The 14,940-nt window shown below is 43.6% G+C and overlaps 1 protein-coding gene across 1 annotated transcript in view; it reads right to left on the reverse strand.

Moving 5' to 3' along the window:
* TDRD12 (tudor domain containing 12) overlaps positions 1 to 14,940 on the reverse strand; it is an 82,203-nt gene that overhangs the window by 52,667 nt on the left and 14,596 nt on the right. The window contains exons 5-7 of the mRNA XM_013005202.2: positions 13,362 to 13,417; positions 11,899 to 11,984; positions 1,308 to 1,500 (exon numbers count right to left, since the gene is read on the reverse strand). Coding sequence (XP_012860656.1) covers positions 1,308 to 1,500; positions 11,899 to 11,984; positions 13,362 to 13,417 — 335 coding nt within the window. The remainder of the gene's footprint in view (positions 1 to 1,307; positions 1,501 to 11,898; positions 11,985 to 13,361; positions 13,418 to 14,940) is intronic.

Raw genomic sequence — 14,940 nt, forward strand, 5'->3', positions numbered from 1 at the left:
GAGAAATCATCAAACCAACCTAATGGACAGACATTCTATAAAAGAGGTTCCAAGGTCATAAAAGTCAAGTAGAGACTGGGAATTGCTCCAGACTGAAGAAAAACTAGAGGTTGGACAGTTAAAGGTAACACATGATGCTAAACTTGAAAGGTGTCTAAAGGTTAGAGGGTTGCAATGCATCAATGTTATCTTTCTGCCTTTTGGTGCCCGTCTTGTGGATGGGTCAGCAACTTATTCTCAAATGTTCAGAAAAGGTTACAGGAGACCCAACTAGAGAAAAATGCAATAGAATTAAGAAGATTGAATACAAGGCAAATACCAAACGAAGAACCAATGTTTTTATGCAAAACTCCAGATGAGTGGAGCTTAAACATGAAGATTTAAACAGACTTGACCTGTGCAAGATTTATCAATACCTTTAGAAACCTAAAGCTGAAAAATAACTAAAGGTAAATGTGGTAGTTACACAATTTTTTAGACAATTTGTAGATCTATAAAAGTGAGGGGTGGGGTTTAGCTTACAATCAGGTCACAGCCAGATGGTGACTCCTTGTGGGCATAGCCCTCTCATAAGGAGGGCCCTGGGAACCTCCTTCTCTCTTTCCCCCTTCACGTTCTTGCTGGCGGACCCTGGTTGCTGCTAATGCCAGACGCATCCACCACCAATGGATCCACAAGACTTGCACTCACCAGCCTGTGATATTCCTGCATTTTGCATCATTGCATGAGGCTGCATTAGTCTGAAGAGGGACTTGTGTACTAGTATTGGACTTATAACTTCAATTGCACTGGGTTTGGATGTTTCCTCGATATACAATTATCATATATACTCTAGTATAAACTGACGCCAATATCTGCCAAGGCACCTAATTTTACCACAAAAATTGCATTAAAAAATGTGGTGAAAAACTCGGCTTATACTCGAGTATATACGGTACTTCTTGATATAAAGCTCTCTCTAATACACAGTAAAAAGAAAACTGAATGTTGGAAGAAACACTTAAAAATCGTGTCCACAGTCCACGATGCTAAGGGCATCTGCAAATAATTATCATTTTGAGTGTCTAAAGCTCAAAACACACAAAGCCTTGGTTAATCTTTTTACACTACCGACTTCTGAGAATGCAATAGGAAATTCTAAAGTGTTTCTTGGTCTCATAAAAACAACTATCACATTGCTGTCCACGTCAATATCAAGCACAGAACTAAAGTTTCTGTTTCTATATGGAGATTGCATACAACAATCTGTACCAGTACACCAAGATGCCCATAAGTAAGACAGTTTGAAAGAAAATTACTCCACTCACTTTTTATCCATTGAGAATCTTTTCCTTGCAAGAACATAGGCCAAAGACTAAGTGCAGGATTGAGTTTATTGGAGAAGGATGCTGACTTTATATTATTCACTGTTGACTTCTCTAGAGAATCAAGGATTTTATTCTCCTTCGGTGACACATAACAAGCGAAGTTTTTTGCAACCAGTTCATCATTAACACAAACCTGGAAAAAAATATGCCACGAATAGTCAGACAACTTACCAATAATTTTCCGTGAAATAGTCCAAACTAAAGTCCAAATCTCAACATTTAGAACAATGATCAGCTAGAACAGAATTTGAAAGAAGAAGGTCAGCGTATCCCTGCTCTGGTCCTGGTACTCCAGATCATTCTAACCAGACGTTCTGTTGGGAATAAAACTTGCATGAAATGTAAGAAACACCTCAAAGGCACTAACAAGAACCTGTCTTGCAAAGACGTGATAGTAAGACAAGGGTGAAACACGAACCATAAAAGAAAAATTGATAAAACATATTTAATCAGAATAGAAAATGTTTGTCCTTTAAGACACTGTAAAGAGAAGGTAAAGGCAATGTACAAATAAGGAGGAAATATCTGTTAACGTCATGAATCTGATAACTCTCATGCATCCAGAATGAAGAATTCATTAGGACAAAAACAAACTGCCCAATTAAAAAATGAACAGAAGACACATCAAAGAAGAAACAGACTGCAAACAAGCACAGGAAAAGGCATTCGCACCACTGGTCATTAGGGAAATGCAAGTCATAACCATACCTAATGGAATGGCTAATGTGAAAAGTAACGGCTGCTGTAATGTTGTTGACCTGAACACAACAACTAGCCAATTTGGAAACAACTGGAAGCTGTTTAATGGAGTCTCTCATAGGACAGGGTAGCCCTGCCCTTGTGAGTTTCAGAGACAGTAACTGCAGAAGCAGAAAGCCCGTTCTCCCTTGGAGTGGCTGATGGTTTGGACTGCAAACCACCAGGGTTCCTACGACATATTAATACATAATCCAACAGTTTCACTTCTCATTATTTACTCTTGAGAAAAATGAGAGCAAATGCCCATGAACTGTACATAGTATGTTCTTACAATGGAAAAACATTTAATAAAAGGAATAAATCATTGATTCAAGCAACCACATAAAGATACCTTAAAATAATTCTGCTGAGTCAAAGAAGTCAAACTGCTAATCAAGTGTATTGTATCACAGCCCAATGCATGACCACTAAACCACTAGGGCCCCTGGCAATCTTTCAAGAGTGAAGGCAAATGTACACACACTGAAGGGCAAGTAGGAGTTACCTGTAAGTCAGGCATTTATAATCAGGTACAGCCTATATAACAAATGAATCTTTCTCCAAATGAGTAACAACCACATTATGGAGAACAGAAGCACTAAAGAAATGATAGGAAACGACATTTCAGGTGCAAGCAATTAAGCTGAAGACAAATTTGTTTTTCACAAGAATGTGTGTGAGCAATCCTGCAATCGCTTTATGTGAACACGAGGACTAACCAGTGGTTCACAAGTGCAGGCTTCTCTCTGCTGGAGAAAAGCATTAGGAGTTGAGGGGAAGGCAAAGTTAAAATTCTGTGGTGTCGGATGAAAATCAGAGGCAACATGGCTTTTAGTTCATGTATAAAAGAATTTATATACAAACATGTGGACGCATAGCATGGCTCAACACACACACACCAAGACTAATGAAAAAGTATTGCTACTCAGTCTCCGGTTCACACACATATGGTTTACTTCAAACAAAACGTTCACACTTATCTCTGTGACCAAGGAATGGGTGGCTACAGTCAATGTCCCTCAGAAATACGCCTGTCTTCGTCTCCTTAGGGTGCCCGCAGAGAAAAGGTCCAACCAGCAGGAATTATCAATGTGCCTTGATGATGGTCCATCAGCTTCGGACTGCAGAAGTTGGTACAAAGTATCGATTTCTTCATTTTTCACTTTTCTGGTTAGTGCATACATTTGAGTAATAGTTCCTTAGCTGGTCTTCCTGGTAGTCATAGGGATATTATCCCATCACTGACAACACTGTCCTTCAGGATAGATGTGGACATATTTGTTTTGACAACGAATGAGGCCATTCCTCTTCAGTTCATCATTCCTTGAATAGTAGGCCATGTGACGGTGCCATTCAAAGTAGCCATTACCAGCCCAGGTCAGCTCACCAGTGCCTACGACATCTATCTGTATGCATTCCAGTTAATCTCTGATGACTTCCATTTCCCTAGTCGTACTTCATACACCCCCATGGACACCTGCAGCTATTTCTTCTCCCAGTATGAGTTGTGTCCCATCAGCAAATGAAGGTCCCTCCTCCACATGGCATTAAAGTCGGCTCTCTGAGGAGACAGCTCTTTCGCTTTTGTATCTGAGTGCCTTCCAAGATGAAGGGTTCATCTTCCGGCATTACACAGGACAATGCTTGACCTTAATAATGCTCTCTGGTAGCACGACTACTCACATCGCTAGGCTATGGTCAGAAGGGACTCACCGGAAACTTAATCCACATGGGGACCCTGCAAATGGATTGTGGTCTTCCTTTGTCATCCAGAGTCTTCTGCAAACAGGGTGTTCACAAGTTAAGATCTGATACCATTCCCTCCTTCGAAATTGAATTTTATTCTTTACAATTCCTGTATCACACAGGCTGGTGTGGTTTTTCCAAGGGTCCTGAGCTGATGACTGCTTGTTTAAAAAGAAGCCTCTAAGACCCCAGATGCTATTTCTTCCGATTACTCGGCACCATCCAGTTTTTTCACCACATTTTGCTACAGTGCCCAGTTCTCTGGTGATCTCTTCATGAGGGTGAGTATCGAGTAGGGGCATGTCATAAGAACAAACTGTTCTTATATTGGGACTAGAATCCCGCGCCTCAAAATCCACTTACACATCTATTGCTTATATATGTCTCTGGTTCACTTCAGAGACATCATAACCATTTTATGATAGAAAAGCTTATAAATCATCCCCCTGAGGCATAAGGTAATTCTAATGATAGTGTCATTAATTTAGCCAATGGTCTAGAATTTAAACCACTGTTGAGAAAAGGAAATTACACGTCTATAAATTGGCTCTTCAGACTGCAATACATGAATTGTTAATTTATACAGATTACTCTTAAGTGACTGGACACCATTTACATGAACAGTGGGGATTTGGTGATAGAGGAAAACTTCCAATGGCAATCATTCACCAAGGCAGAACCAGGCCGACAAAATAAAAATGTGTCATAAGAAAGCAGAGCATTAGATAGTAAATATATGATAGTCCGGGGCCGGCCACCATTCAGTAGGTACCCTTCAAAGCAGGAGAGCTGAACCAAAGCCCAACACCCATCAATTCCATAATCTTGGGATAACAGTCATATGTTTCCTTTTTCCTCCCTTTTGTAACCAGCATTTTATTGGTTGTTTTGAGATCAGTATAAGAGATATAATGAACAATTTGAACACAATTCTTCTTCTTTTTTGTTTGCAAATCACTATCTCATTTTCCCCCTTCTTTTTATTTATTAAAAGATCACTTTATTGGGGACTCTTACAGCTCTTACAACAATCCATACACTAATTGTATCAAGCATATTTATACATATGTTGCCATCATTATTTTCTAGACATTTACTTTCTATTGATCTCTTAGTATCAGCTCCTCTCCCCCCTCCTCACTGTACACAATTCTTAAATGCATGTAGCAAAATCCTAAAATGGCCTGTTGACACAATTCATTTCTAAATTCTAGTGACTTTCCAGTTTTAAATTTGGAGGAAATTTTTTAAGAGGTTATCAAGTACCATTATCTTCAAATGTTGATAAGCTTTTATATATTTTTTAAGCTTTTATATCTTAAGTCCCACTAATTCACAATTTAATGGCACACACACTACACAATCTAATATTCAACCCTTCATAGCACATAACAAAGTTATTAGGAAAAAGAGACTACAACTGTTGGGGTGTCAAAACAGGGACTTAAAAGGGGGTATCTCCTCAATGCCTGCACCGGGCCACAACAGACGGGCTGGAAAGAAATCAGGCACACTACTTAGACACCTGGGGAGATCCACACTGAGCATGCACAGAGTAGGACCATCTAAGCGCAGGTGAAACCAAGGTTGGCCACAACCAAGTCTGTCTGCCTGTCTGTCTTTCTCTCTCTCCAGGGTGCTCTGCAGGTGGAGGGCGAGAGACTCTCCATGTGTGGGCGGGCATGCAGGCCTGCACACTCTCCTGGCCCCTAGGATTTCCTGGTTCCCCAAGTGTGGTTTTGTGCTGCTGTTCCTGTAGTCTCTCCCTGTGGCTTTTCTCGGGAACCGTTCCCACGCAGCCTTATAGGCTTTCCTGAAACAGCGTGTACTTTTTGAGACTGTAATACCTGAAAATTCTGTTTTTCTCACAAAAAGTTGCTTGGATTGTAAACATGCTTCTACCATGTGAATTCTTTCAGCGCCATGAAGCAAGAACCGAGGTACCCCAATCTAGGATCCCAACGCAACGGCCCAAGGGGTTACTGCATGCACACAGCTCTGACAAGAAAGCTATGAGGAAGGATGGTTTCAGACACAATTCCATTAAAACACAAACCAAGGAACTAATCTTTAAATGTTCAAGTCATACAATGCATGACAGTGAGGCCGAAGTGCCACAAAGTATGTTTTGTAGAACTAGGGAATACAAAAACGACCCCCACCCTATCCCATGGAATATTATGTTGACACCCAAGGCAGTCTAATCTTCCCGTAAATTCAGCATCCCACTGTTTTCTGGTTATACCGAAAAATAAACAACCAGTAAATTATTTCATGCCTTAAAAAACAATGCAAGGAAGTGAATTTCTTCCTCCTTAAAAATGTTTCTAACGCTACTATCAAACTTGCATTTTCAAAATAGCTGGTCTAAATATTCCTCTGGATTGTCCAAGAAGGAAGCTAACAGGATAGCAAAACATTAATCAGACTTGGTTTCTTTTTCTCCTGCTTCATCAGAGGCTCCACTCTCCTCATTTGTTTCTCCGCTTGGGGCAGGCGAGTCTTCAGTGTCTCGGTCAGCTCCTGCAGCCTGTCCGGTGCTCGCACTGTCCTGTCCAGAGCGTTATCCGTTCCTGGTGCCTTCTTGGGCTTCCTCTCCACTTTTGCAGGCACAGGTTTCGCTGACAATCTCCTGTTGGGCATCTCCTTCACCGCCCCTTCAGCCAAGCTGACCTTCCTTTGGGCCATCTTGGCAGTGGGGAGGGCGCTTACCGTAAGCTTATGGACCTCGGGCACCGGGAGCTTTCTTGATGCTGGTTGCCTGACGGCGGGCCCTCTGTAGAAGAACCAGATGGTACTGGCGTCTACCCCACCTGCTTCTTTATCACACTACAGCAGTTCCGCCAAGGGAGTATGTCAGCTCCTTAAATCTGTACAGTTGAGTCTGAGGTTCACTTAGTGGGGTTGACACATCAAATCCTCTGGTATGGTCTATGAAAGATGTTGGTGCCTGGAAAGAACAGTGTAAAGTTTCCAGTCTACAGCACACAGTTTGGGTCACTAAGGACTGGATGGACATTAGTTCCAAACAGCCCAATTGTCCCCTTGGATTCGAGAAGAGTATTTGTTAGGTGTTTTTCCTGGTGGCAGGTCACTCCACCTGGCTTACCCACCAACAGGGGTGAATCGTCTTCTCTGACACATGCATGCCCACGCTCACTCTCTTATCCAACCCCTGCCAGTCTCGACTTGAATTTACTTGCATTGCCTGTAAGGTTCACTTTATCACTCTTGTTGGTTTAGGGTGACCTTAGCACAATGCTGTATGGCAGCAACTGAATGGTCTTCTCCCCTCCTGAGAAACTGATCCCAATTGAGGTGAAGTCTCCCGTCAAAGTGCTTTTAAAATGTACATTAAAGGGGGTTCATAGGCACTAGGCAGAACAGGTTAGCAAATCAGGTTGTAATCAACAATTTCTACACAAGTTGCTCGTGGTTACATTTTTCACAATGTGCCAACATTCTCTTTCACTCGGTTCCGGTTGACCCAATTTCAGTTTCCCTGCCTTCTGCCTCATCTTTGCTTTACAGCAGGGGTGTCAAACTGGTGGCCCATGGGCTTCATGCAGCCCCCGAGGTACTTTTTTGTGGCCCACGATGCTCTGAAATATTTTTGTGTACAGTATTTGTGAATTTGTGACTACCGTACATACTCGAGTATTAGCCGACCCGAATATCAGCCGAGGCACCCAATTTTACCACAAAAAACTGCATCAGAAATGTGCTGGGAAACTCGGCGTGTGCATGAGTATATGCGGTAATTCTCTAAGGCTACCATTAACTTGATACTAAAACCGGACACAGACATCTCACACAAAAGAAATCTGTAGACCAGTATTTCTTATAGATGCAAAAGTATTAGCAGACCAAAAGCATATTAAGAGGAATGCATGCCATAATCAAATGGAATTTACCCCAAGACTGGAATGGTGGTTCAACATTAGCAAGTGAGTCAGTATCACATTGATACAACAAAGGGAAAAAAAAACACATGATCACCTCAGTGGATACAGATCAGGAATTTGAAAATCTAACACGATTTCTTGATTAAAAATTTTGTGAATTTTGTGTACAGTATTGCCTTGATCTCCCCTAAGTGCTATTTTCTTCATAACAATTTTTTCTATTTTTATTTTATTTCAGAGCATCGTAGGCCACAAAAAATTACCTCAGGGGGCACAAGCAGCCCATGGGCCGCCAGTTTGATACCCCTTCTTTAGAGTAATCTTTGACATTTTATAGATGATTTTTTAAAGCTTATCATGTATATTTTGATGACTGTAGCTTAAAATATGTTGGCAGCATAAATCGTTCTATGTGGTTCTTCTTTTTCAATAGTTTTGGCCATTTGGCCCCCACGTTCTGTATGAATTTGAGGATTGGCATTCCCACCTTTTCAGAGAAGACTATTGGAATCTTATTAGGACTTGCTCTGAAACTATAATTTGCACTGTTTCCTTTAACAACCATATGTTTTCAACCTATGAGAATGGACTGGCCTCCCATCCATAGGTGCTCTTTATATTCTTTCAGTAACATTTTATAGTTTTCAGATCCTTTACCTTCCTGGTTACATTTATTCCTAGGTATTTTAATTTTTTAGACGCCATTGTAAGTGAAATGTTTCCTTATTTTCCAGAAAATTGTTCACTGATGTATAAAAGCCAGACTGATTTTGTGTTTTGGCCTGATTTCTATCTTGCTGCTTTGCAGATTTCTCCTTTAGTAGCTCTGTTAGCTTTGACTCCTTTGGGGTTTTCATCTGCAAAATAGAGCATTTTACTTCTTCCTTCATAATTTGGACACCTTTTCTTTTTCTTTCCTAATTGTTTTCACTGAGATCTCTAAAACAATGTGGAACAGCGATGGCAAGACTGAGTACACTTCTCTCTGACGGACCTTACAGGACAAAGCCCTGTCATAAACACCTTTTAAAGTATCAAGGATTTTCTCGTTTCTAGACTTTTCATGTTTTAATCAAGAAATCGTGTTAGATTTTCAAATTCCTGATCTGTATCCACTGAGGTGATCATGTGTTTTTTTTCCCTTTGTTGTATCAATGTGATACTGACTCACTTGCTAATGTTGAACCACCATTCCAGTCTTGGGGTAAATTCCATTTGATTATGGCATGCATTCCTTTTAATATGCTTTTGGTCTGCTAATACTTTTGCATCTATAAGAAATACTGGTCTACAGATTTCTTTTGTGTGAGATGTCTGTGTCCGGTTTTAGTATCAAGTTAATGGTAGCCTTAGAGAATTACCGCATATACTCATGCACACGCCGAGTTTCCCAGCACATTTCTGATGCAGTTTTTTGTGGTAAAATTGGGTGCCTCGGCTGATATTCGGGTCGGCTAATACTCGAGTATGTACGGTAGTCACAAAGTACTCCCTCCTCTATTGTCTTAAGGGGGGAGCTTAAGAAAGGGTAGCGTCATATCTATAAATGATTGATAGAATTACCCAGTGAGATCATCTGGTCCTAGGCTTTTCTTTGTTGGGAAGTTTTTGATTATTGACTCAGTCTCTTCACTTGATATTGGTCTTTAGAGATCTTTTTTTTTTCTTTCTTGAATCAAGGTGGAAAGTTTGTGTGTTCTAGGAATTTGTCCATTTCATCTTTGTTACCTAATTTCTTGGCCTATAGCTACTCGGTGTTCTCTTACATACAAGTGTTGGGCTATTAATCACAAGGTAAGCAGTTCAAAACCACAAGCCACTCCACTCTGTGGGAGGAGGATGTGGGCTAACGCTCCTGTAAAGATTTACTGTCTCCAAACCCACAGGGGCCTTTGGACACTAACTTTACAGGCTGCTGAGTCGGAATGAACTCGCTGGCAGTGTGGGACCTACTTTGCGCTTCCTTTTCCAGTTCTTCAAGCTGTAGAGTTCGGGTGCTGGCTTGAGGCTTTTTCTTTTGAGTCTAAGTTTGATCACCATAAAGCTCTCCTTCACTGTGGCCCACAGGGGTTGGTTGGTTGGTGCTCCTTTTCATTCGACTGACTGGATTTTCTGACTTCTCTCATGATCCCTTCCCTCGGCCCCGGGCTGTGTGAACAATGTGTTGCTTACTTTCCAAAGGCTTGTTATTTTCCTTTCTCCTTCTGCTATTAATTTCCACTTTCCGTTCTGACTGGAGGAGGGTTTTTCACGTCCTTCAGAAAGGCATATTACAGGACCCGCAGGGCAGCACAAGAGGCCATCCCTGTCGTGGTCCTGCTGGGTGGGGGCAGTGCCTTCTCGGGTGCTGCCTCAAGCAAGGCTCTTCCCAGGTCCACCCCCTTGGGCAGCATGGTGGCACTGGGCTGCCTGGCCATCCTCAGGCTGCCTCCCTCCTCGCCATTCCGTTCTACCAGGGCTGGGGCTGCGCTGTTTGTGGCACTGCCTTTGTTTCGCCCTCGGCTCTCAGACATGCTGGCCACAGGCAAAGGCAGGGCTGCATGGTCTGCAGACACACACACCAGCCTCTGCCCACCACATATGGAGCATGCGGAAGATGGTGGCCAGGGCCATGGGGCTTCAGCAGGTCAACCAGGATCTTGCGCCAACGCATACAGCTCCAACTCCTGGGGCTCAGCATTGTCTTGAGCTGCAGCACCAGCTTCTGCAGGGCCACCTCCAGCCCCACTCGCAGTCCAGGCACTGGCCCCAACGCTGCCATCAATTCGACCTGGAGAATTCTTTTTAGGATTTCAATCTTTTCACAACTTGCTTTGCAACCTAACGACAGGCCACATACAGGAGAAGAATGCGGTGTGCTGCTGTGGGGTGGAGTGTCCCATGTCTGTGTCTGTCTGTCAGTTCTAGCTGGTTCACAGCTCTAAGTTTTTAGTAGTATTTTAAAAGCATTAATTTTCTGGCTTTAATAATCACACGATGGTTATGAGAAACATTAACATTAGGAGAACTCACATGAAGACTGTACAAGAACTCTCTGTAGTACATTGACATGTCTGGTCCAAGTGTCCTTAGTGAGCTCTCTGAAGAGTGTCCCTGGGCCATTCTTTAGAAAGGGTGTCACGAGGTATGGAATCATCTGACCTTTGTTCCCGGTTCTTTCAAGCTGTACTAACACCTGAGGCTAAGGAATGAAGGCTGGCCAGACCAAGAGGTCACCTAGAGGCCCAGACGATATGATGAGACCCAGAGGCCCTAAAGCTTCCTGGTTGGTGACAATGCATAGGAGAGGGTAGATGTACCACCCTGGACATGGCGGCTCCACACTGTGCCTGTGGCACTTCTCCCAGACCCTGTCCTGCGTTGAATTGTGTCCTTCTGTTGTTGTGTTTAAGCTGTTACTGCAGGTAGTTTCTCCTCCGTGGGTCTCCTGTGCACTCCAAGTTGCTCGAGCAAAGTACAGAAGCCCAAGCACCAGTGGAGCCAGGTGGTGTGAGATGGAGGAAGTCAGGTGGACTCCCTAAGGTGCAGCTGGCACCCAGGAAAGAGGCTGAGAGAGAAAAGAGCTGCATGGCTGCCAGGAGCTGAATTCAACAGGGAAGGGAAGCTGAGGTCCCCATAGGATAGAGCTGGCTACCCGCCACCAACGCAGTGTCTGACGTGGGTGATGCTAGTCTCTGACTGATTCACACACAGGGGCCAACAACAGGAGAAAGAAGGAGCGCATGGGAGATACACGTGAGGTCTACTTTCTTTCTGTGTAGGTTGCCTGAATTCTTTTCGATGGGTACATACCACATACAATGATTTATTTATAAAGATAGTTGCCTCTTTCGAGAAAACATTTCCTACTATCCAATGTAATAATTTTTGTAATTACTGTAATAGCCAATGTAATAATAACCAATAACCAATAACAATTTTTCTTGCCCATTACTGAGTAAAGTTCTGCTTAAGTAAAACATGGCAGTAATCTTTTTACATCAACAAAGTGACACAGCCCGGGCTGACTTCCGAGCCGAGCCCTGAAAGGTGGAGGCCATGCTTACACTGAGTGCATGCCAGTGTTTTCCCTGGAGTTTACTTAGCTGAAATCAAGTTCAAAATGGAAAGAAATGATTGCACAGCACGATTCTCTCACTTACTTTCTCATTTTTGATGGTTGCATAAAGGTAAACCTCAAAAGTATCTTCTTCCACAGCACACAGTTTGGCTTCCACGTGGGTAGTAGCTGAATAGTGGTTAAAAAACAAACAAACAAAAACCACGTATTACCACAGCTTATATTGTGTGTACTTGAAGTAATTTCAGCTATTCCCACTATTAATCTCTGCTAACCATATTAAGATTTTCCACTAGCTTCCCCCAGCCAGGCAGCTCTTGGAAGGGGTGGCTCTGGAGGCTGGCAGTTAAGGGACAGGCTTCCCTACTAGGAGTAAGTCACGCGTCCTTGGTCTCCATCAACAGCATCCTCCTCCTGCCTCCCTACAAGATACTCCTTTAGTATGGGACTTGCCACCCCACCCCCACCTCCTTCCAGTGACTACTACATCCAAACTACTACATGTCAAAGCTTCCTCACAGCGTCACTTCTATCCTTCAAATGTGCCCTGGGTCAGAAGACCTGGTTCTCTGTGAGGAGTCTTACGGAGCTCTTCCCAGGTATCAGATACTATACGAAGTCCTTTTAAAAGAGTTGCATTGCATTTCATTCTTATCACAATCCTTTGAGGTAAGTGCTGTTACTGTCCTTTTACAGGTCAAGAGACTAGACTCAAGAGGTTAGGTCACTTGCCTGAGACTACACAAAGTGACTGGGCAGACTGCAAAACAAGGTTGTCTGCCTCCCCCAGACCTGATCATCATCACTGGGGAGTCCCCCCGGTGATCACAAGGGCCCAAACTCCCACACAGCAACTTCCCAGCCGCCCATTTCAGTGGGATGAGAACAGCTGGCCTTTCAGAGAGGCCTGGACCCCAGCGAGGAGCCAGGCTGAGCACACCAGTTACTTCACACCCACTAACACCGCCGAACAGTCCTAACAGGAAGGCACAGTCGTTTGATCCCTCCTCCCACCACGGGTTAGCATGGCTGCCACAAAAATACTACTATGACAGTATCCTGAAAATAAACAAGAACTGTCTCCACACACCTTAAATTCACAATGATGATCATTACACAGAAAATATGCATAGAAGAGGGGACTTCAAAAGGTTCGTGAAAAAATGCCGTTATCTTTCAATTCCAACTTTCTGGGAATTTTTTGAAGCCCCTTCATACTATCCCTTACACACTGCAAATGTAGGTTTCCCACCAACTTTGGGTTCAATAAAATTCCTGTACATCTGTTTTTCAGGGCTCTGGTGCCTTGACCAAACACAGAGGAAACCATCATTACTGCGTCAGGGTTCCTCACCCAAACTGCTCCTCTCCACCTTGAACTGTCAATGATGGACACCCTAAAGTTCCCAGGATGCAGTCACTCATGGCAGCAACAGGAGGTGGGGCTAACAGCGAGCGGAGTCTTTCTCCAGCCCCCTCCTGGAGAGAGCTGCCCGAGACTGCTGCAAGTCAAAGCAGGCTGGGGTGACCATGGCCTTGCCTTACCTTTGAGAATGTTCTGAAAATACTGAATAGCAGCGCTGTCCCACTTCTTGGCGGGCCTGAAACAATGAGCATATATAACTGCACTAAATCAGAAGTTGAGGCCAGTATACCAGTATCACTTTGCCACCCTAGGCCAGATGTTTATGGTGTGCTACTTTAACCATGAGACATATAGGGAGCTTGGTATAAACCCTCCTCTAGGGTAACGCCCCCAGCCACATCTCTGCAGCATGCGCCTCTCTGAGACTGCTTCCTGTGCCATCATGGAGGACAGGCTGAGAACGGGTCAGATTAGAAAGAACACTTCCTGGAGACACCAGAGTGCACTGTGCCCACCAACATGGCACCACGGCACCATCTGTCCCAACTCCATCGACCCTGGTTCTGCAGGTCTTCCCAGCCATCACACAAGCACCCTGGGGGTGGTTGTCTGAGTGTCCAGCACCCAGCACAGGTTGTCACAGATTGAGGGCTGGGTGCCCACTGGCTGCTCCCTTCCACTGTCTCCCATTTTCTCTATACCTTCTTGCCCTTTCGACATCATCCTATGCTTCAGAAGGCCAACCAAGAGAGCTGCAGGCAGCAGGAAAGCGGAAGAAGCCAGTATTTCAAAGTCCAGAACAAAAGAAAGTACATAGCACGTATCTCCACCGGTCAGACTCCCTGGTGATTACATCGCCATTCTGCTCAAAACGAGGCAATGCCCGCGAAGTCCAGGACGAGAATGTTCACAAAAACCCAGGAAGGATGTCTGGAAGTGCTGAGCCTGAAGAGTTATCCCAGTAGCCTCCCGGGGATGAGAAAGCAAAGCAGGGCTGGAGAAGAACGCTAAGGAATTCTTTCCGTTCTTTCCTTTTTTTAATCATCTTATTGGGTGCTCTTACAGCTTTTATAACAATCCATACATCAAGCACATTTGTACATATGTTGCTATCATCCTTTTAAAAACATTTTCTTTCTACTTAAGCCCTTGGTATCAGCACTTCATTTTTCCCCTCCCTCCTTCATGAACCCATGATAATTCATAAATTATTATTTTCCTATCTTACAACAACAGCTATCTTCCTTCACCCATGTTTCTGTGGTTGGCCCCCCCTTGGGGACACACAGTTATACATCAATCATTGTGATCATTCCCCTTTCTTCCCCCTACCCTCATGGTATCACTACTCGCATTATTGTTCCTGAAGGTTGATCTGTCCTGGATTCCCTGTGCCAAGAGCTCTCATGTGTACCAGTGAATAGGCTCTGGTCTAGCTGGATTGTCAGAACTAGGTCATGACAGTAGTGGGGGAAAGGGGGAAGCATTAAAGACCTAGAGGAGATTTATGAGCCTATATTTATAGGTTTAGTATTAAGGTAGCAGAACGACACTGGGCCTCCACTCAGGTACTCCCTCAATGCAAAAATACTTTCTTTTATTAAATTGGCATTCTATGATGCTCACCTTCCCGACACAACCGCTGAAGACAAAGCGGGCGAATAAGCAAATGTGGTGAAGAAAGCTGATGGTGCCCGGCTATCAAAAGATATAGCGTCTGGGGTCTTAAAAGTTTGAAGGTAAACATGCGGCCATCTA

This window comes from Echinops telfairi, unplaced genomic scaffold, assembly GCF_000313985.2.
Source record: "Echinops telfairi isolate 266 unplaced genomic scaffold, ASM31398v2 ScPeMD7_2291;HRSCAF=2852, whole genome shotgun sequence".
Lineage (NCBI taxonomy): Eukaryota > Metazoa > Chordata > Mammalia > Afrosoricida > Tenrecidae > Echinops > Echinops telfairi.